General features: G+C 40.0%; 2 protein-coding genes across 2 annotated transcripts in view; one reads left to right on the plus strand and one right to left on the minus strand.

Annotated features, from left to right (window-relative positions):
• Positions 1 to 13743, minus strand: part of lhfpl3 (LHFPL tetraspan subfamily member 3) — a 34252-nt gene extending 20509 nt beyond the window's left edge. The window contains exon 1 of the mRNA XM_070929118.1: positions 13305 to 13743. Within this exon, the coding sequence (XP_070785219.1) occupies positions 13305 to 13740 (436 nt within the window). The 5' untranslated portion in view covers positions 13741 to 13743. The remainder of the gene's footprint in view (positions 1 to 13304) is intronic.
• A 1605-nt stretch (positions 13744 to 15348) lies between these two features.
• Positions 15349 to 23700, plus strand: orc5 (origin recognition complex, subunit 5). Its single transcript, XM_070929221.1, has 14 exons — positions 15349 to 15462; positions 16119 to 16211; positions 17364 to 17549; positions 17929 to 18003; positions 19522 to 19633; positions 19960 to 20090; positions 20192 to 20240; positions 21063 to 21153; positions 21311 to 21366; positions 21599 to 21711; positions 21867 to 21914; positions 21996 to 22106; positions 23248 to 23360; positions 23461 to 23700. Exons 1-14 carry the CDS (start codon positions 15349 to 15351, stop codon positions 23504 to 23506), a joined length of 1338 nt encoding a protein of 445 aa, XP_070785322.1. The 3' UTR covers positions 23507 to 23700.
• The last annotated feature ends 208 nt before the right edge of the window (positions 23701 to 23908 follow it).

The raw sequence follows: 23908 nt of genomic DNA on the forward strand, positions 1-23908 counted from the left end.
ACTCATTCCTGTCTAAGAGTGCAGTGATTTATTCACAAACAAGCAGTTGTGTTTGCATTTATAATTCGTATCGAAGTGACCCAAGTGGCGATCGTAGAGAGACAATGACAACAACAAACGGCAGCATTTAATGCAAGGTCATTAGAAATAGCTCTGATGTCCAAAATATCTCAACTGTGAGCTCTGATTGAAAGGCCCGAGGGATCAAGAAGCAACAAAGTCATTCAACAGTCAATTTGGCAAACTGTTGGTTTGGGGTCTCGCTCCTCTCATTCAGCCTGTCACATCCCATCACAGTAAGGCGAGCCTCAAAGCTCAGTCTTGTTTTTGGCTCTGAAACGAGGGAAACTTTTGCAGAAGTTTCCAGTCGTCTGAGGTTATGAGGAGTCGCTGTTCTTCTGTGAGAAGGTAACGACCAGCGACTCCTCATAACTGTCGTCCTGTAAACTCGCAGTCATGAGAGGTACAGGCCAGGGCAGCAGGGCAGGGCTGCAATCAGCCTCTCTACTCGGCCCCTCCTCCGCCATCCTGGTTACACTAATTACATTACTCCCGGGGAGACGGGATAATCAAATCCTAATGAGGCGTGGAGGACTTCAGTGCTGTGCTTGACATGACAGGCTCTACCAACAGAGGTGAAAGAAGAAATCAATAGAGTGTGTCTGAAAACCATTTTACACCAGACCTGTTAGGATATTTAGATATTTTAAAACACGTCAGTGTGAGATGGTCCTCCCTGGTGAAAGATCAGTGCTGAGTTTAACTCTGCTCGTCTTATTAGTCTTGGTATTATTGGGTTTTCTTCTATTTATTTTCATGGATCAGGAAGAGAATAATGGTCTTAATATTTCGCAAATATATAGTTAATGAAAGTGAACCCCCACTAATAGATTTCCACTGCTTATCGAGAAAAATGGAAGTCAAATGAATCATTATTCTTTTTTCGAGTGTAAAAATGATTTGAATGATGAGTGATGTTCACTCCAAATGGTGCGTCTTGCAACAACCAGAGGAACATGTTTACTCCGATTTAGTTGGCTTATCAGGAAAACCAATAGAGCTACATGTTAAAAACTAGAGATTCACCGATCCAACGTTTGATACAGATTCTCATACCTTCACTGAGGGTACCTGCTGATACTGATCCTACATAAGTCATCTCTTTTTCCCAACTTTAAAATATGTTTATCTCACTGTGTGAAACACAGTCTGCTGCCCACCGTGACTTAAATAATGTAACTGCTAGCAGAAACACTACATTTAATTTTTGATTATGCACATATTTGAACATTTCACGTCTAATGTTTTATAAGATTTACTTTATTAATTTATGACAATAGCAGCCAAAAAGCCAAATATTCAATGCACCACTGTTAGGACTGAATAATGGAGGCTTTCCTGTTCAAATTCTGCAAACTGGTCTGACTGGAAGGGTTTCAGCAATTACTTTATGCGAGGAATCAATCAATTGATTGAGTGGAGTTCGTCCAAAACTGTCTGGATGACGGGAAGGATGGATTTTTAAAAACACAAATTTAAATTCAGCCACTCAATCAAAATTAAATTTTTTACATTGTCTTAATGAAACAGATACCGTGCATGTCTATCAATAGATAATTTAAATTCGAGGATGTTTCTTTGATGAAGCACTCTACTCTCCAAGAACTGAGACAATAAAATCCAACATCATGGTAACCTTTGACACGCAGAACAGACTGATATCCACAACTCTGAAGAATAAGTTAGTTAGTGTTATTCTGGAGCTTCCCATAAGACTTAAAAGGCAGCTGGAGAAAACAGAGTATTTTGTCCTCCTCTGGGACAAGCTTATGCTCCTTGAGATTATCACTTTCCCCTGCTGGGGGATTTGTCACTGATCCCTTGTGCAGTGGGGAGCAGGCTATTTAGTGACGCTCCCTCCGGGATACATAATACAATAGGATAATACAACAGCAGATTGGGAACATTTTTCTTTTGCAGAGAGGAAAATAACACAACATCGACGGCTGCTGCTCGCATCAGTGATACTCCCACTCAGCCGGTCTGAAACACACACTCGCGATGAATAAATCTCTTGTCTTTCATACACACAGACGATGTTCAACAACACCGGGGATGTCTAACTCTTAGTTGCCAATCACTCCTCTTCCTCTCCTCATGCCATTCAGCGCTCTCATTTCCTTCCAAATCCCCTGTTGTTCGCTCTCCTGCTGCTCCATAACTAGCACCTGATTAGGAGTGTTATTAAGCCCTATATCTTCGGCACATCCACATCCCGCAAAGACTCCTGGAAAGACCTCGTTATCTCCCCGTCAGCTTCACCACTCTCTCTCGCTCTCTCTGTCTGGCAACTGGACACTATCCCATCATCATCCCACCAATTTAAAGGGCAACACAGCTTTGGAAAATGCCAATGGACCTCCAAAGCTGCATAGGTCTCACAGTGAAACATAAGAGAACCAGGCAGATCTCATGAAACATGTATAAAGCCTCCTTCTGCTAAACACTGCAGAAATCAAGGCTGCTTCTGAGAGACACATCGCTCTTTAGGAAGTGTGTTGCTGTAATTAGAGTTTCAACTCTGACAGTTTTTAATAACAGCAATGCTGAGGAATTTCCCTCAGCAACCTCGTAACAGCATGAACATTAAACCAGCTTCCTCATAGTTGGTTTAATCATGAGGTAATGGAGCCTGTGAGGTCTCGGAAATGTCTCCACTTGTCCTCATGAAGCAAATGTGTGCAATCAAAGTGCGATTTAGTGTTAAATAAGGCATTCAAAACATGGGGGCAGCGCAACAACTTATAAACACCTTTGTTTAGCTGACGTGTTAGCAAACTGTTGCCTATTTACACATCCAGCAGACATGGAGCACCATTAGCATTCATTAAAAGTCATGTTTCTGGTCACTTGAGTGTCAATATTCTCTCTCCTTTTTAGCTCCTTTAGCTGCTAAATGCTCACTAGCTAGTCACTAACTTTGTCTTGTCTACTGTTTAGCACTGGGCAGGTAGTGTACAGTGGTTTTGTCTGAGCTTTTTTATTGAAAACAGCTGCCTGCTGGAAATTAGGGTTATGAGAGCCGTGAGAGTGAACCAAAACAGTAAAGCTGTGGACCAAAACCAAAACAAGCTAAAAGATGCTAAAATGTTCTGTGGAGCAGAGGGGAACTACGGAGTAAAGTTATAATTTGTTTCTTCAAGCCACAACTTTCACATTACACATAGTAATTTCATCTGTTGTTAATATGAAAATATTGATTAGTGCAGCTTTAATCATTCACTGAAATGTAAATCTTTATCTTTGAGGTAAGGATCCCTCCATATGAGTCAAACAACATCAGTCCGTGTTTGCATGCTGAAATCACAGTGGCCTCGGAGCTACTACATGATGTTTTGTTTGTGTATGTAAATTCCCCCATGTGAATAAACACCCCTATCACTGCTGTTCATTTCTTTGCAGTTTAACCTGAACACAGTATCCATTTTGTGGAGCATAATTACAGTCCCACAGCCTTTTGAAGAACAGGGACTTTGGATGTCATTTTCATCTGGTTGGCAGTCCTGACAGTCTCTTCTACTTCTCCCCATCTCACATAATCTCCATCTCTCTGCTCATTCCAACATAACTACTCTGCAATCAAACCTGTCAGTCACACTTAAGGCTCTACCGATTCCTCAATCAGACACACCACTCATGCTTTACCTCGAATAGGCTCCAGCCACTCCTGCAACCCCATCTGTCCATCATGCCTTGGCTAATTTTTATAGACAAACTCATCATCACCTCAGGGTGACATGGTATTTATCAAGGAGCTGCAGTAAACGGCTCAAAATAACGTGACCTTGATGTTAACAGTACATTCATCATGTATTTGATGTGTTCTTGTGATTATTTATCTCATTGTTATCTCATTGCCATGGCTCTAGGGATGTTGTTCAAACAATGGGGCAGTCAGTCTACCTCTTTGGTGCAGACTCAAATATCTCAACAACTATTAGATTTCCATGAAAATTTGTGCAGAAATTCATAGTGACCAGAGGATAAATCCTACAGACTTTGGTGATCCACTGACTTTTCTTGTAGCTTGAAGTTTTCACTAATCCAGTGGAATATCTCAACATCTACTTCATGGATTGGCACTAAATGTTGGACAGACATCCCAGATAGGAGATCACTTAACTTTTTATCTGGTGCCATCATCTGGTCAAAATGTGTCTCATACTTTATGACCAAATACCTGCAAAATTAAAGACATTCCCATCAGCCTCAACTTTACTTTATGCTTAGTGATAATTAGCAAATGTTAGCATGCTGACACGTGAAACTAAGAGGGTGAACATACTGTCATAAACATTAATCCAGCTAAACATTACGCCATATCAGCATTGTCACTGTGAGCATAATGATGTTAGCATTTAGCTCAAAGCACCACTGTACTTAAGTACAGCCTCACTTCCTGTTAGCATGGCTGTAGACTCTTAGTCTTGTTTCTTTGTCACTTGGAATAATCTAAGTGGAAGCTTTATGGTGAAAACATCTGCCAAATTCACGTTTCAGCTGTAAAATAACCATCTGTCAACACTAGCTGAAGTTACAAATTCACAATTTTGAGTGCCCCGTATCTTTAATGCTAATTAGCAAATTGTAGCATGCTAACATTCTAAACTCAGAAACATTACACCGGCTAAACGCTAGCATGTTAGCATTGTCATTTTGAGCATGTTAGCATGGTGACGTAAGCATTTAGCTCGAAGCATGGCTGTAGACTGGACTTTATATTCTTGTTGATCTATTTATTGTGTATTTTAGGTGCATTTGTCATTATTTCACTGTCTTTATCTGTTGTAAAAGGGCTATAAAAATAACAATAAAAAGTAGAAGAATATGTGATTATTTTCTCAAACTCAAGGTGAAATATTTATAAGCACTACAGTTAAACCATGAGAGACCTTGTAATCCTTGTTAGAGGAAGCAGAACGCTGCAGCAGCTTGTAGCTTGTAGCGCTGACTACACTGTTACCTATGAAATTGTTAGTGCACATTAAAGTCAAGTTCCTCCCCTGGCTGCAGCAAATTTGTGAGCATCTGACAGATATGACGACCTGGCTGTGATTTCAGCATCTTGGACACGATGTTCAGTCTCACCTCTCCACCAGACCACACACCCAATAAAACACCTCGCCCTCGGCGACACCTTTACATCCCCTCGCCCACACTGTGTTTAGATTTATTCTCTCGCTGACAGCTCCATCAAGCAGACTTTTCACATTTTCACAAGGACACATTTCAAGCTTTTTTTTTGGGGGGGGGGGGGGGGGGGTTCTGCACTTTCATGACGCTTCATATTTCTTTATGTCTATGTTTAAAGGGCCATTTAGTGAGATTTTATTTTCTTATCTCACAGCACAATACAACCATAACTTATCTGAGGAGGGGCTGACACTCTTTTATCGTAATGTGTGGTTAGTTTTTGTGTTTTTCTACATTATATTGCATTCATTTAAGTAAGATTTTCTTCACATATGCACACGTTGGGAGCAATATGGACTTCAGTGTCTTGCTCAAGAACACTTGTTACCAATTAAAATTAAATTTTGGACCTTTTTTATCTTGAAATTGAAAGTTTATTCTTGATTAAAAAAAAAGCTGACACAATTTCACCACAAGGACCATTTTGCAGCTGTTCTGGAGCTTTCAGTCATATTACATGATCTTCCTTTCAGCAGAAGGAGTTTGCCTTGTTATCATAGAACTGTAGATGTTTCTCATTTCTATTTTTCTCAGCACTTTAAAGACCTTTCATCAATGTTGGTTTTAAAAATTGAGATCAAAAGTTTGTACTTGACCTTGGAAACAGCAATTGATAAAAACAACTCAACACAAGGGCCGCTTAGTTTACGCCAACGTGGACGAGAAGCCCTTAAAGTGCTCAGAAAAATGGAAATTTAACCGTCTACAATTCCATGACAACTGGGCAAACTGAGGAACATCATGGACCTTATAGTGAGAGTGTTTTGTCAACCTTCTTTTGTTTTAATGTAAACTGTAGACTGTAACTTAGATGGTAGAGCATATATGGCTCCTGTATAATGTTATAATGCAGAATTGTTGGACAGGCAAGTGATAAAATCTATCAAATCTGAATTTGAGGACTGTGTAGATGACTGGCATCACAAGTTAAAGTGTCTCTCCGTTCCTACAAGTCAACTTTAGAGCCTGATGGAGGTCACAGATCGGTTACTGTCCCTTTAAAACCCTCATCAGCTAAAGGAGGTGATCCACTTTCTTAATCCTCGGACTCAGAATTAGTCAGTAGTTGAGATCTGTGAGCTTCAGCTGACTTGGCCGGCTTTTAATTTGGCTGATTCACACTGTGTCGCCATCTCTCTTTTTGACTCACAGTGCATCCAGTGAACCCGAGCTTATAAAAAGAAATGTTTTCTTTTCCAGGCAGCACCTACAGGGCAGGAGGCCAGGAGGGGGGGGGGGGGGGGGGGGGGGGGGGGGGGAGCAGCTGAGCACTTTACTGAATGGAGAGAGGGAGTAAAGGGAAAGAGGGCAGAGAGTTTCATCTAAAAACCTTCAGGTGAACTCATCACTCAGACTTTTATTCTTTTCTTTTCTGCTAATAGCTTCTTGTTCTGTGTGTGTGTGTGTTCATGTCTGCGTCTTAGTCTCGTGTGTGCTGATGTTACATCATTGTAAAGCCTCTCAGACTCTTCCGGTCCTTCATTAAATGTGTGAGAGGATAAAGACTGGGCTGATGTCATTAGCTCGCCGCTTTAAATCCAGACCATCTCAGCTGAACTGCAAATGTTTACAGAGCTCATATTAATGTTGCTTTTTTTCTTCCTTTTTAAATTAGAGATGCTTTGATCAACAGCCAGTTATTGCCAGCAGATTCTTGCTTTATTTATTTATTTAACGACTATTTTAAGGACAAGAATTTATAGCATTTATATTCGCCTGACATTCACATGAAAACAACGATGTATTCTTGATCTTGGAGTTGAGAAATAATCTCACTTTAAGGTCCATTTAGTACCTGTTCTGGAGCTTTTGACCATATCTTTGTCAGCACATGGAGTTGCCCAGTTTGTATTTATTTATTAGATTTTTTTGTTGCGAGTTGAGTGGTTTTTATGACATAAACGTAACGTAAAAGAGAGCTATTGTTCCTCAAAGTGTGCTTTCAGACTCTAAATACAGGTTGAACTAACAAATAAAGGAATTAATAAATAAAAGGGGCAAAAACATTTCATTTCATTGCAGGTTATACAATTCTTGTACATCTGTTGTCAGGAAGGAATAGAAGAAGGATGACGTATTTTTGTAGGCCAACCCGGGAGTTGGCATCGCACTGGTTCCCTCAAGGAAAAAACAATAGAATTTTTCCATTGGATATGGAATAAACTCTGTGGCCAACAAAAGTTTGTTTTTTCAAGGTTTTTTCAAAGTGTTAAGATGACTTCCTATTGGATTATTATATGGACAGAAATGACACAAGCAGTATTTGAATCTGAAGATTTCAGATTTCAAACAGTCCCTGGATCAGTTCTCATCATCTATCCTTCTCCTCTGCAGCGTGATAGTGTCTCTGCGTATCTTTCCCTCTCGTTTCCACGACACAATGTGACGGCGATAAGCAGCGCGTCCCCGGTTCCACTTGACATCTCTCTGAAGAGGTGTAAAATTGAATACCTCAAAACGCACTGAGCCTTCATATAATAATATCAGTCAGTCAGGCGCTTTTATCATTCTGTGTTATCATGCGTCAAACACAAGGCGACCAGAGCCTTTGTGTTCTCTGTCACTCTCACAGCTCAACAATAACACATAACTGAACTATGGTACATGCAGAGGCAACTGTCCCCAGTTTCCTGATGTTCTGGAGAGCAACATGTGAATCAATAAACCTCCAGCGACCAAATGGACTTTTTATTCTTGGCTCCGAATGCCACACCACTTAGTAGGCAGAGAGCACCACGAGGGGAAGCCACTTACCTCATAGGGAGCTGCTGGTCAGACAACCAGGAAGTGGACCGTGTGTTGGAAACGCTTCAACAGCGCTTTGAGTGACCCACCACTGATTCTATGGATTCATAGCTACAGAGGCAGCTGGTCATGCCATTGCAATCTTCATATGTGTGTGTGTTTGTGTGTGAGATCCAGATGGCCGTCAGAGCTCTGGAGGCCATCCAGGTTATTGAGCAGCAGCGTGCAGCTTCTCTGCCTGCTGCTGCTCCACACTGAGCATGCTCACCTCATCCTGCTTTTCATCATCGGTGACACTTTCTGGTAAGGAATGCTTTTAAAAATGGTTTATAAGTTGTTACTAATGGATTCATTAATGGAAAATAGATCACCTCTCATGGCTTTGAATATAAATAATAAGCCATTAATAACCTCACAGGTCATTAGTTTGTGAAAAATCCATTTGGCATGTATCGACCTCCAGATTGGTTTTTTACTGCCTCCTAAATTTAGGGGGAAAAAAACTACAGATTGGTGACAGACTAAAGAAAAACCAACATAAAATGTTTCATTGCTCCTTGGCAGTGATTCCACAAGTCTCTGAAACTTGATTGTAGGGATAAAACACAATTTTCCAAAAAGATATTCCCTCATTTTGGGTTTTTTGATGATGGTGGTACAACATCTCTCGTAGGTGGCGACTACAAAGTGTTTCACATCAATTTTCCCGCCGTGTTTAGTTGTTTAAGCTTGTCAATGATACTACATTAGGTTTACAGAAATGAGGTTTCATCCCTGGTGGGCTGATGTCCAGCCAATAACTTGGAGTTGGTAGTTTGTCATAAATGGTTCAGCTGGTGGAGAACTGCTGGGGGTAACAACTGACTGGCAGCACCTCAGCACAAGACAGGATATGTCTGGACAAAACTATCGTCCCCTGCTGAAATTCACACTGTTTGGCTACAGAAAAAGGGACACAAAATTCTTCAAGACTCCTCTCACACCTCTACCCAACTTTTTAACTTCCTCCTTTCTTTTAAAAGAACAGCCATGGTCTTACTCAGAGGCCAATGTGCTGTTATGTGCTGTTACTCTTGTCCATAAGACACTGTAATGATATGTATACAATGGTATAGTTGGTTTGTGGTGCTGATAGCGCTTGTTTTATTTATCTTATATTCTGTCATAGTGGCTGAGGTGACAGTTCGGAGGGTGACTTTCTTATTGGAGGGGTGTTCGGGCAGAAAAGTGAAGAGAAAGACATACAAGCATTCTCTCTGTTTGGGCAGGATCTGTCTGATGTGCTGCACAAAGTTATGCAAAACACTTGTGCGAACTATAAAACAAACCATCAAACCAGACTGTGGTTTTTTTCACATCTGCAAAGAGGCAAAGAAATGGGCACATCGTTACAGCGATCATCATTATCCTTAGCTGTTTTTCTAAAGTCTCTTTATCTACTAGAAGGCAGAGCTCATCAAACATTCAGGACATCCCATCGTTGGAGAAGAGGGCTGCCTCTGAGCCGTATGTTTTGCCTTTGATAGCACATCACAGCCGCCCCACACCACCTGAAATGACATCTGACGGGGAGGATTTTTTTACAATCACGGCGGGATTTCAGACTGCTTAGGGAGAAAAAGCACCTCGATATTGGCTATTTAAGTTGCCTGGAAAATCTTTTAATGGCAGATTTCAGTGGTCTTAACGTGACATTTCTGAGTGAATGAGACGGAGGAGGAGAGATGATATGAGAACAGACACTGAACGAGGCTGCGAGTGAAAGAAGCACTGTGAACTTTAAGCAGCAAAATGTACTAAAAGTATCAGAATTAAATGTTTTTCAAGGCCCCTGTGGCTGATATAGTATTATATATGACTGATGGAGCTAGTTAACTACTTTATATACAGTTTAGTAATTTAATCCAGAGGTTCCTAAACTAGGGGTTGGGCCCCGCCAAAGGGTCGAGGATAAATCTGACATGATTAATAGAATAGTAAAGAAGAAAAACTGCACAAATTTGTATTATTTTCGAAACTTTTCTTGAACGATATTAGATCCTTTTTATCTGTATTTGTACAACTGCACATGTGGAAAAAGTTGTATAAAGTCTTTTGTGGCTACAAAAAGGGAGCGTCGCGAAATCATGGATGTATTAAGGAGAATTAAATCTGATAAATTGCCTCAAGTGACGTCACTTTCATGGAACAAAGAAAATAATCGATTGAAGCTGTCTACTTATGTTTTTATGAGAAATCTTTCCTGAAATGTAATCAGTAACTACAGCTGTTAGTTGCGTAAAATGGAAACACTCAAGTATCAAGTATCTAGTACTTGAGTAAATGTACTTGGTTACTCGCCACCCCCAGAGATGACTGTATCAACTGTGACGATTTTTGGAAATCTGCTCGCCTGACATGTTGGGAAAAACCAGGGAAAGCCAACATGTGACTCAGAGAAATAAGAAGACGCTTTGATCTGCGACAAAACAAAAAAAACAACCCTGCAAAGAGTGAAATTGCCAGGCTGTGCCGCTCATTAGGACTGTGATGGAGCTCATCATAGTACCTTCTCTCCAAGATAATCCAACTCACAGCTGCTAGGGTTTGAGACACTCGGGATACTTTAGTGACAGAGGGGAACGTAGTGTTTGGATTGGGCCTAACAGCTGGCCACTGGCTCCGCTAACCTCCATATCTAATCAATGGTTTGTTCAACGAGGAAGTAGATTGCATCTGTAGTTGATATTTATTTCTAAACCAGGTCGTTAGCAGACTTTTGGGACACATGTTTGGGACCCTGAATGGACATTTAGCCGCTGTGTGTTTCTGTAAGCAAAACACAGAATTGCACCCTCTATGAATGTGATTGTTATTGGTTATGACATTTAATTCCCATTTGAGAACAGAGAGTGTTTTACAGCAGGCATCTAAGAAGATGCACAGTATGATGCTGGGAGATTATTTATACTCACAAATTTATAAGCGAAATCCAAACTGTTTTTGTCTTTTTTTCATTTGTCATATGCCTCTCTGTCGGGGTGTTAATTGGTGTGATGCCACTCATTTTCTCACGGAAATAAAATCACATCTCTTGTGTTTGGCTTAAATTACAGCTCCTTTATTTACACACAGTTGTTTCTAATAGCATGTTAAAACGTCCCCCGCTCAGTCAAGGTCATTTGAATGACAGGCGGACTGATAACATCTGTTTTCTTCCATCGACCTCGTACCGGTGTTGTTTATCATTTATGCAAATGATCATCCCTGAGCTTTAGCTAATTCAAATGTGTTTATTTTTATGCAGATGACACATCGATCACAGCAACCTCTACTATCATAACACTCAAATCTCCCAAACTGCCTGTGGTTGAGTTGCATTGTGGGTAATGTAGGTGCCAGGTTGTGACAAGGAAGAAGAATGTGTGGAATAAAAAATACGATATCTCTGGTTCTGCTGCCTCAACTTTTAGACTTTTTGAACTGTCCATCATGAGTCCGACAATGTTTAAAGTGATTAATTGATTAATTGGGTAGTAAAGAACAAATTGGTGTTAAATGCAAACAAAACCAAAAGCCTGACAACATGCACAATAAGTTTAAAAGGCCAATAAGCATTCAGGACAAACTGTTAGTAGTGTGAGATAAACATAAAGTCAATATAAGGAATAATGGAGGAAAAGAATCATTACATATTACAGAGGATAGAAACTGAAATTAATTGTGTTTAATACATGTATATTATAATTGATTGATTGCTAAAAAGTATGTTAAATGTTTTATTGTGATTTTAATATGAACTCTTGGGAGACTGAAGCTAAAAGAGATGCAAATAAACAAATAATAAACAAAATTTAAAGAAGCTCTAATGAGAGTGGTGATTGGTGGAGACTTGTGACAGTCAGTATTTCTAAAATCCTTTAAAATCCCTGGTTCTGTTGCTATAGTTCCAATCTACCAAAAATAAAACATGTAGAGGAAAGAAAAGTAGTTAATGTTGACATTTACTGCCATTTCCCCATGTGTACTGAAATAGTTGGCTGAGATATAAAGCTGAGCTACACCAGTTATTTGAAAACATCAATTTGGAAGTGAATCAAGATCTGCACACATGCAGGCAAGTTCTCTGTCTGCTTCAGAGACGACGCTGGAAATTTGACAAGAAAATAATTAAAAGGCAGAAAGAAGCTACATACTCCTGCTCCTTTGATTCTTGTTTCCTTTACATGTGTTTTTCTCTTGTTTTATTGAGCATGGTGGGTTTGAAGATGTTCAAGAGACCCTTTCTGTTCTCATTAAGAGAAAAAGATCAATTTGCATATTTCCAATTTATGCTTCTAGTTGAAAGGCACGCACAATGTAAACCACAAGCACCACTGAGGACTTACTTGTTTAGTGTAGTTCAAAAACCTTTTATACTGACAGAGTCGAGTTTACTACAGTTTTTTTTTGGCTGATATATGACAAATCCAGATGTATTTTGGAATAAATTGCATCAAAGGGATTGAAACTATGTTATGTTAATATTAGAGCTTTGGGAATGAAAACATACATAAAATAATGCATATTCGAACATTTTTGTTTGTATTTTTGTTCATATTGATGGAGGAAATTATGCATATACGTCGCTGTCTGGTTCAGATGGGTAGCCTCAAAGTCCAGTTCTGACCTGCAGGTATCAGTAAAGCACCCCCAACAACAGATGTAATTGTAAAACTTTTCACTATTTAACTTGCAACAGCACACAGAGTATTTTTCACAGTTTCAATCTGAGGGCTTACGATCCCCCAAGGCTGTTGATACTCCACCTACACTTCAGACAGTTACATAATGTTTTATCAGGGCTTTAGTAACCACAGAAAGGCTCTAAAATGGGGTTTCACAGGACAAAATCTACTAAAATAGAGCTCTATGGACAAACTACTGGGGTCCTTGACCTGAAAATGTGGGGGAACATCTGGATTTGTGGGTAAAAGCTCGTTGTTCATACTAAACTTGATCCTTTTCTACAATCTGATTGAGGAGATGAGGGTGAAACAGACAATTTACGGTAAATTGTCTGTGTAATTGTGGAATTAAACTCAACAGAGAAGAGATGAGTGGCCTAACTATTGGAGTCTATGAGCTGAAAAAGCAGAGGAACATCTGGATTTTTAGGCACAGGCCGGGTGCATTTTACCAAACTTGGTTTGTTTCTAGTGAATTGTATGACTGTAATACTTATTTGAACTTCATGTAATCTCACTGGAGCTCCGCTGGACCAACACTTTGACAACCACTGAACTGTTTTATGAACTCCCACCTGTAGTCAGAGCAGAGTGTCCTACCTGCAGCCAGCTGCATCCAGCCGCAGATCTTATACACGGTGCCGGTGCTGCAGAAGAAGAAGAGCGCGAAGCAGCCGATGCAGGTGAGGACCAGCACCATGGACATGCCGATGAAGAAGGATGCGGCCTTGAACGCACCGGAGGGGATGGCGCTGAACTCGGTGAAGCTGCCCTGACAGGTCAAGTCCCGGGACAGCCCGTTCCCGATGCAGTAGTGGAACAGACCGAAGTAGCCCGCCTGCGGGGTGTCCACACCGTCTCCGATCCAGTACGGCTGGATGAAGCACACCACGTTGACGATGGCGAAGAGGATGGTGAAGATGGCCCATAGGACGCCGATGGCGCGGGAGTTGCGCACGTAGTTGGTCTGGTAGATTTTGGCAGCCTCGGAGGCGGGGAGCATGGTGGTGGTCGTGCTGGGGGCCCCGGGGACCATCCTCCGGACTGTGTGAAAGGGGGATCTGCTCGGTCCTCAGGATCAATGAACCTGTCCTCAGCAAACTAACATCTGCCGCATCTGATCCGTAAAAGGTAAAATCACAGTGTGCTGGAGAACTTGTTCTTGTCGCTGTTTTCGGATTTTATTTGTATTTATATTTATTGTGTCTGACTTTATTCTGTCACAGCTGTACTCACAGCATCACTGCTCTCTCGCATCCATGGCCAGGTCGGATTTTGTTTTCTTCTTGAGGTTTCCTCTGATTTTCATTCATCACTCTGCAAAAAGCGAGCGCTCCGGAAAAAAACAAGCTTCAGGAATCCATCCTCCATTCTGAAGCCCGCAGATTTATCCTACATCTGTCCGCATATTCATTTTAAAGATGTCCCTACCGGAGTCGTGTCCAACGCCGGAGACTGTTATTCCGACAAACAGGTTCGGCTCAGTGATTCACTGTGTGAGATCTCGCAGAAAGTGTCCGTCTGTGCTCGACGCCGACGGACCAACAACTGCAGCTGAGATCCTATTGAAATAGAGTTGGAGGATAGCCTTGGCTATTACAGGGCCAACCCACATCCCTTAATCCCAGTCTGACGTATTATTCCAGTAACACGCGCGAAATATTAAACGGATACAGTGGTATCGTGAAAAACAACCTCAATTTAATGTTCAAATAATCCCACGAATCACACTAATATCCTACTTGTATGAGGTGTATAGACAAATGCAGCAAGAATTAATTCACACAAATGTAATAATAAAGAAATAATAATTAAAACTAACACACAATGTCTGTAGTACTAGTTAAGTGGACCTAATATAATGTTTATTTCCAATAAGATCAATTTATGATAATTTAGGACATAATTTTTAATTCTATTTTATAATATTTACACTTTATGTATGTTGTATATTGGTTATTTTATCAAACAAATATATTTTTAATTTAACAAAAAAAAACTATCCCACCACAAGGTCAATTCAACATCTCATGAGGCTGTTCTGGAGCTTCTGATCCTATAACACTATCTTCCTCAGCAGATGTAGTAACCCAGTTTTCATGGCATTAAAAGGTAATACGATATCTTAATATGTAAACAAAATACATATATATATGTTTATCTAATAGGCAACGTAATAATATTTGACTTTTAATTGATGATTTCCCTTTATTTCAAAAATAGGCGTTTTAAAGCCAAAAACTACTTTACCCATGATTCTAGGTGTGACTTGTGATTGGCTGATCATTGAAGACCGTCATTTGACGTAATCTGAAGGCGCGCGCGAAACTCCTGTGAGTTCCCTAGCTTGAATGTTTGTGTTTCCAACTTCAGTTTACCTTTTCAACGGATTTTAAGTTTGTTACACATTTTGTTTTCAGGCATGGACATTTTCATAGTACCGTGTCGTGTTCACAGTAAATAGTTTCCTACAGTTTTCCTCGTTTTACTCGCATTTTGACTGTATACCGGAGGTCGTCGTCTCCAGCCTCGCGAATGTGCTGTAACTGAACGTTAAGCTAACGTTAACCTGCTTGTTTGTAGCCGCATATCACAGACCTCCCCGCGGTGTAACTTTGACGGTGTTGTGGTTGGTAGTACGAAGATGACAGCGCTGTTACAGCATCCAGGATATGAGGAGGAGAGACTGCAGAGGGTCGCAGAGCAGCTGCCCTGCAGAGAGGTCCAGACCGGGATGCTCCTGTCGCTCATGGGACAGGTATGTAGGCTGGTGTCAACTCCTGTCAGCTGGAAGAGTTTAGAGAATAGCGTTTAGCTTCAGTTAGCATGCTGTTGTGAGTTACATTAATATAAAGCATGTGTCCTTCCTCAATTTAGAAAGTACAACATACTTAATAGTGCTCTCTTGTACTGCATTTCTTCGGCTTCGGACCAGGTAACCAGAAAGCAATATTTTAATCGTAGTATTAGTAATAATAAACTTTGTTCTATAGCATATTTCATACAGCTCAAAGTGCTTTTCATCAAATTGTATAAAAACATTTTAAACACTTGGACAAAAGTTGCATATCATATGATCATCATAACATGATTGGGTTTAATAAGCACTAGAGATCCTTCTGCATTTATCTCAAGATGAGCAGTTATAGCCTCATGGAAATTTGACCAATTTGAACTAATCAATTTGTCAAGTGACCATTAGACAACTAAGAATGTCTTTAGTCAAAGACATCAGCATTATAGTTTATTAACTACAATAGTACTGGAGTTGTTATGATCATAAAAGCCAGGATGATGTTAGTTAGAAACATTGTAATAACATAATAACAGCCAATAGAGGGAGAACTTTTTTGTTTAGATTGTTACATTTCTTCACGATCGATAACAAAAAAGGACTATATTTTGTTCTTACAGCGACAGCAGTACAGCTACCCCTCGATCTTCATCTATGGTCATCGGGCTTCAGGGAAGAGTCACGTCATGCAAGTTTTGCTGAAGGAACTTGAGGTGAGACAGAGATGTTTGCTGCCAGTGAGACAAACTCTTTCATGTTAAGCAGACAATAAGTACTTTAAGTTTATATAAACCTTAAATAGATACTGGCGCTTCAATCATACAGAAGGTCCTTCATCAGACCGCTGAAAAAGTGCTTAGTCCTTGGAAATATTACATTTTATTGAAAGTACAAGAAGTTCAGGATGGCAGCTTGATTCCATCAATAAATTGTTTTGCATTTCAGAGAAATCTCATTTCTCAGTGCGCACTTTAAATATGTGCGAGGCGTATGTTTCCGTTCTTTATTTAAAATGTATGGATAGAATCACTAGGTGTCTGAGTTAGAAAAAATCTTTCTGCACAACATTTCGTATGAATTAAATATAAAGAGCAAAGCTTTCTACATTGTAAGTGATCCTTCCTAAACTCTGAGCTTCAGGGAGACAAGTAATAGCCACCAAAAATGTGTGCAGAAAGTCTTTCTTGCCAAATACAACTAGAATGCTGACTGCATAGCTTATTTATGATTGGACAAATGTTCAGCTGTTGAGTTTATGTTTTGTTAAATCATGTTTGTTAATGTACTGTGTTCCTGCTGTTTGTCCTCATCAATTGTCATGTATTGTTTTTAATGCTGTGTGGTGAACACTAGGACAGTTTTTCACAATGTGGACAATAAAGTCCCCAACTAACTAACTTACTAAGACTGCAAGTAACTGTTATTATCATTATTGATTCATCTGCAGATCATTTTCTCGATTAATTGTTTAGTCCAAAAAAATGTCAGACCCCAATGCGACGTCTTCAAAATGCCTGTTTTGACCAACCAACAGTCCAAAACCATGAGATATTCAGTACTATCATATAAGACAAATAAAAGCAGATGTTTGGCATTTGCTTGGAAAATTACTGAAATGATTAATTGATTATCAAAAGAGTTGTTTTTCGATCAACTCATTGATTAAGTGACCTATTGTTGCATCTCTTTAATTAACTTATATCTGGTAACACCAATTTACTGCCGAGGAGAGCTGTAACGTTCAGTGTGCATCAAAATCAAAGGAGAGAACCAACACAATGTGAAGATGTGTGTTAACTCCACAGATATCAAACTGATTGTCTTTCATCACTCCTCCTCCTCCTCCTCTTCCTCCTCCTCTGCAGCTGCCTCACGCCACAGTCAGCTGTGTCGAATGTGTTTCTGTTGCGTTGCTGTTTGAACAAGTGCTGCTGTCCTTCTTTGGCTGCGATGCTGCCTCGCTGCTCCCCCGCAGTCCCTCCCTGTCTGACTTTGTACGCATCTACAGACAGCAGTGCTCCCAGTCTCCTGCCAAGCAGACGCGATACATTGTGAGTGCCGTGCACTTTACGCACAACCAGAAAATCACTCTTCACTTGGCACACCGAAATACTATAATCTCATGGCATGTCAAATTACTTCTTCTTTGGATGTGTCACTTCAATGTTTGTATGATAATATGATTAGTAGTGATAACATATGCAAATAGATGCTAAACAAAGCTGCAGATGCATTAGCCTGGAGAAAATAAGTGTGATTTTCAGCCAGCACAGGAGCAGGTTTAATCTAGTATTCTGGCTCCATCATTTTTTTATATTTGAAAGTGAGCTTGCAGCATATAAAACAGTAATGTGATAGAACAGCCATTGACAACCTCTAGTTTATTGAATATGGGTGTTATAAGCTCAAATGCACATGTATGTTTTTCAGGTGATGGAAAAAGCCGAGCTTCTGAGAGACACTGATGCCAATCTCCTCCCTGCTCTCCTGCGTCTTCAGGAATTGGTGAGAAAGTGCAGCAAGCTCTTTGTGTTATCCATCAAGTGGGCCACTTTATTGTTGTTGCACTGTGTGGATGATGAAGAGGGACTGCAAGAGCTTCTTTTTTAATGAGTGACCTTGAGCTGAGTGTGTGGGGCTCTTTCATAATGCTGTTAGGAAGGAAGAATGGCAACCACTCCCAGCATTTTAATTAAAGACAGCAAGAGGACAAAGACTTTGCGATTATTTGTGTTTTATTCCTGTAAAAGATAATTGTTTTCTGGTGGATTTTGAGTGTTTAGAGGAATCTGTCTTTTCAATGTCATGCCGCTTAAGTGCTGCCACATAGGATTTTGAAGTGATAATTAGGATGCATGTATACACGTATGTGGAGGATGACAGGATGATGAAGGGTTGTTGTGTCTCTAATGTTTATTATTATTATTATGGCCTCTCTGCAAAAAGGTTAACATGACAGATTTACTGTCTAGGGTATATTTTATTATAGAGGCAGAAAGGCTCAAGCAGAGGTTAGAGGGTGTGTTCTCTCTCTGTGTAAGAATGTTACCGGTGTGCATAGATCATGCTGATCCGATCCGATTCTTCTAAAAAGAGCTGCATTATTTCTTCCCGGTCATTATTTCTTCCCAATCTAGTGTAGCCCGCCAAACTTTAGATCTCATTGTATCAGGATGTGTTGTTGTGTCAACACAATACCTCATGATACCTGCTGGGATGCACTGATCAAAGTTTTTCTCTCTCAATAATAATCCCAGGGTCCCCCAGTTCAAGGTACCAGTACCAATCTGATACCAGGGCTCTCTTTTTCCCAAATTTAAGATCCATTGCCTCACTGGGTTGAACTCATTTGGATCATTTTTGTTTGAGGTGACATGAGGCATTTCTGTAGGCAGCCTGACATGACCGACTGAATGTAACTGATGGCAGAAACACTGAATTGTATGATAACATTGATAGGTAAATTGTATTTAATGTGGATTGCTCACATGATCTACAGCTGAACGAGTAGTTGATTAATTGGTCACTCAATCCAAAGAAAACGTTAACGGCAGTATTTTGATTATCGATTAATCGTTGTAGTAATTGTTTTTTAAGCAAAAATGCCAACCATTTTCTGTTTCCTGCTTCTCCAGAGTTAAGATTTGCTGCTTTTCTCTTTTATATAATTGGAAATTTAATATGTTTTAGACTGTTAGATGGACAAAGAAAGCCATTTGAAGGCTTCACCTTGAACTGTCCAGCACAATATTCAATTTAAAATCCTCACCTTAGAAAATCTGGGAAACGAGCAAGCGTTTGGCATTTTAAATGTCAAAACTGTTGCAGATGAATTTTCTGTCAATCGACTTATCAATTCAGCACTAAAGAAAATACACAAAACACTATATATATATATATATATATATAAAATGCATAAACTCGAGGATGTAGCCATGGAGACATACTCTCACTGACCTAGACACTAGTGTTGAGTCAAAAACACTGTTATATGACATATTTGTACACGTGTGTCTTTTTCAGGTTGAGGACAACGTTACCATCATCCTGCTCAGTGAAATCGTCTGGGACCAGTTCAGACCAAACACCGGCTGCTTCGAGCCCCTTCTGCTCCATTTCCCCGACTACAGTAAAGGTATAATCATCCACACACGCGCTACATCAGCCAGCGTCATGAATAAGTCCCACCACACTGCATGATAATGACGCATGCTTGGCGGATGCGGTGTGAGATGTGAGATTTGTACCTGTGATTTTGTTCTAACACTTTAGGCAGCGACTGTTGAGGAATATTGCATTATAAAACACCACTGTATAAATTCAGCACTTAGAGGGAGTGAATCATTGTACTTGATATGTGAGGAAATCTAGTTGGTTTTGGAGAGACAGTGCTTTTTATAATATCTCTGTTTTTGTGTGAGTATAGTGACAGTGGTTTTCTGTCCATTCATCTTTTCGTAGGTGAGCTGCAGCAGATTTTGTCTCAGGACAGACATCCTTCATATTCGGCTGAGTTTTACTCCTCCTACATCAACATCCTGCTGGGAGTCTTTTACTCGGTCTGTCGGGACCTCAGAGAGCTGCGCCACCTGGTCAGACACACAAATACACACTCATAAATCAGTGAAGATTTTTCATTGTTTTGATTTTCTTTCAGTCTTTTAATCAATATCTTTTTTCTCTTTTCAACTAGGCTGCCCTCAACTTTTCAAAGTTCTGTGAGCCGCTGACAGATGGAAAAGGTAAGATAAGCAGGTGTATTCATTCATCTGACAGCTGATCATTATTTAAAGATATCTTTTTTTTTGTGTGTTCATTTGAAGAGGGATCTTTCTATCATGTTGAGATGCACTTCAGCTATTTGAGCTGCATTAATGGCCACTTGGGGGAAGCAGAACAAGCTGTAAACACAACACTGACATATTATCATCATATAACGTTGTTGTGGTGAACATGTTGGCAAACATTTGCCTATGTACACATCCACCAGACACTTAGGAACATTAGCATTCAGATGTGGATTTTGTTGTGTCGGCTTGACAACTGCAAAGCAGGATTTTATAGTTGACCTACGGCCTAGGTTTTGATTTAAAGTTCAGTGTCTGATTTATTTCATTCACTGTGATAGAGTGGGGAAACAGGAGAGGATAACTGAGATTTTTCCACTTACTTAATGTTGTCTTCACTCTCAATAATCTCTACCAGCATCATACAATTGTAGGAGAAAACACCCAGCCCAAGCTGACCAATCACAATTCTTGTGTTCACCACATGGTATTGCCATAGCAGCTGTAGCTCCAACATGTTTTTAGGACATGTTTTTTGCCCTAAACAACTGCCTATTGTGCGGAGTTTATGGACTGTAAAACCAGAAAAATGAGCTAAAAGAGGCAAAAAAGTCAATGGAGTTTGGGTGAACTGCAGCGTCGGTCATTTGATCCTTTGTTAATGTAATTAATATGTATATATTGATAAGTGCAGTATTTTTTCTGTTCCCTTGTCTTCATCGCATGCTATAACTATGGCTTTTTCAACAATGTCGCTCTATTTTTTTGTGTCTTCAGTGAAAGAGACAGACACACACAAGCTGTGGAGAAACATTGAGCCTCATTTGAAAAAAGCTATGCAAACTGTTTACCTGCGAGAAGTGTCCAGGTCTGTGTTTACATCAGTCTACTCATGAACCATGTCACGTTTGACTCATTCTGATAATTCTGCTTGTTTGCTGCCTTCTGGCGAACAACCTCATCAAGTGTGATTACTGATGCTGTCGTCTCTTCTCGTCATTGTGTGTCTTCTCTTCTCTGTTCAGTCTTCAGTGGGAGCAGATGCAGCAAATGGAGGAGAAGGAGTCTGGAGCTTTCAGAGGTACCAGCACACACTGAGCGCTGTTGCACTCGGTGACGTAATACGATTGCAGAGCAGATGTTAAACTGTGAAACCGCTGATCGGGTGCAGTGCCACTGTGGATTCATACTGAAATTGTGATAACAGCATATCAGTGTGTCACACCACATCATGCATTAATGATGTACTGTACCTTTTTTAGTTTTCTAGATATATATAGTGCGTCTGACTCATTGCATTTATGTCCCCTAAGGTTTATCTGCTCACACTCATGTTGAACTGCCTTATTACTCCAAGTTCCTGTTGATTGCTGCCTACCTGGCATCCTACAACCCTGCTCGCACAGATAAACGCTTCTTTCTAAAGGTAGAGGAATTTTATCTTCTCCGAATCAAGGGTATCACATGGTGTACAGATTGTAAAGCCCTTTGAGGCAGGTTGGTAGTTTGGGATTCATACAAGTTAAATTGTCTTTACTTGTGTGAATTAATGGGTTTGATGTCCCTGTTTCCTCCCAACAGCACCACGGTAAAATACGAAAAACTAATTTCTTGAAGAAAAATGAAAAGGTGATTATCTCAACACTGGCTTTTAGATACAGCTTTATAAATTACCTGTTTTAATATCAATATATTCCGTCTCTTTTCTAGACAAGTAACCATCTTCTGGGGCCGAAGCCCTTCCCTCTGGACCGCCTGCTTGCCATTTTCTACAGTGTGGTGGACAGCAGAGTCGCACCCACTGCCAGCATCTTCTCACAGGTCGGTGTCCAGTTGGCTGCTGCAGCCACATTTAGTCACATTTTAATTTTTGCATGATGTTTTTACCATAAACATTCAAAACACAATGCACAGATATAGTTAAAATTACCTGCACACAGACTAAAAAACTAGAAGAGGCTCCTCAGATGCTACAGAAGCTGTGCTAATGATGGTCCGAATCCAAGGATGTTCTGTTGGTTTGGTCTTGACTGAAATATCTCAAGAACTTTTGGATGGATTGGCTTGAAACTTTGTACAGAAAACAATTGTTCCCAGAGGATGAATCCTAGAGATTTTGGTGACCCCCTGACTTTTCCTCATTAAAGTTGGTATAGACATTAATGGTCCCCTGAGGATGAACTGCAATGATCCTCTTAATTTGACCATGACCAAACATTACTATATTTGCCTGTTTTGAAATTGCTTCTGGACAAGGCCTTCGTCTTTTGGTGGTGGTGATAAGTAGATAGTAAAATAAAGAACAAATAAAGATGTACGTGTTTGTCAGCTGAGCACTAAAATTATCCATCCAAAACAATAGTACTTTAATTAACCTCCTTAACTGTCTGTATACATGCTTCTCATTGCCTTTTTCATCCATTTTTGTTGCCATTGAGTTAAACTGAGCTCGGTAGTGAGGTTTTTTGCCCTTCATTTAGTCCTACAGTGGTTGTAATCTTTCTCCATGATTGGGTCTTCCAAAGTTAGCTATTGGAAGTCTCATGGGTCTGGAAAGTGTCTCCTGCAGAATATAGAAAAGAATTTGATTTCACGCTTTTTCCCCTATTTGCCAGATAAGCAAATGAAAGAGAATGTAGACTATAATAATCAGAAGATTTTAAATGATCATTTTTCCTATTTCAAGGTGCAAATTGCAAATTATTTTAGGTTAAATCAAGCTGACTGACCACAGTGTCTCAGATGAGAGTTTTCTACCCATACGGTCATGAGTTTCGGGATCGGTGGCCAAATGCTGATCTATTTATGGCCCCGAGCATGAAATGGTTTTAGGAAATTAGGCTCGACCCACATGTGTGCGACTGGCTCTCATCATTTAGTGCCTCTGCATCAAAGTGTGGAAAAGCTGTGTTTAAAGAAGCGGAACAGAGTCATTTCACTTTCCCCTCTATTCTCCATTTAGATCTCCTCCCTGGTGACCCTACAGCTGTTGACTCAGGTCAGTCATGACGACCAGCTCGATGCCCCAAAGTACAAGTGTGCCGTTTCTATGGACTTCATCTGTGCCATATCCAGGTGTGTGTAGATGTCAGTTAATACACGTGACTCAGACTGAGTGAATTATTTAAGGGAATTGTCTTTTTTTTACTGAGAATGTGTGTGATTTATCTTCCAGGACGGTGAATTTTGATATTGTGAAGTACCTGTATGACTTCCTGTGAGCCAGCTGTGAACAAAGGAGAAAAGACACACAGCGACAGTAAGACAAAAGGGGGATTCGTGCACTTAAAGATGAGCTTTTGGCAAAATGAGGAGCTCAGACTATTGTTGAGAATTTTGTGGACGACAATTAATCCAATTATGTTGCTGCCCCCTTGTGGTTGAAAGTCTTTGTGCCTCAGAATGTGAAAAAACATACGGCTGTCCGTGTTAAATATTTGAATTTGTGTAAAATGAATGCCATATTGGCAATTTTGCTTTATATTTGTTTTAGTTCTGTTAAAAGTTAACTTTGCCATGTATTAAAAGGAAATATCCAAAGAGTGTTGATGTAGTTGAGATTTCTTTTCTTTTTTTGTTATAGTATAAAGAGAGCCAATATATAATGTAGTTCATCCTTCTTG

This window comes from Enoplosus armatus, chromosome 22 (assembly GCF_043641665.1).
Source record: "Enoplosus armatus isolate fEnoArm2 chromosome 22, fEnoArm2.hap1, whole genome shotgun sequence".
Lineage (NCBI taxonomy): Eukaryota > Metazoa > Chordata > Actinopteri > Centrarchiformes > Enoplosidae > Enoplosus > Enoplosus armatus.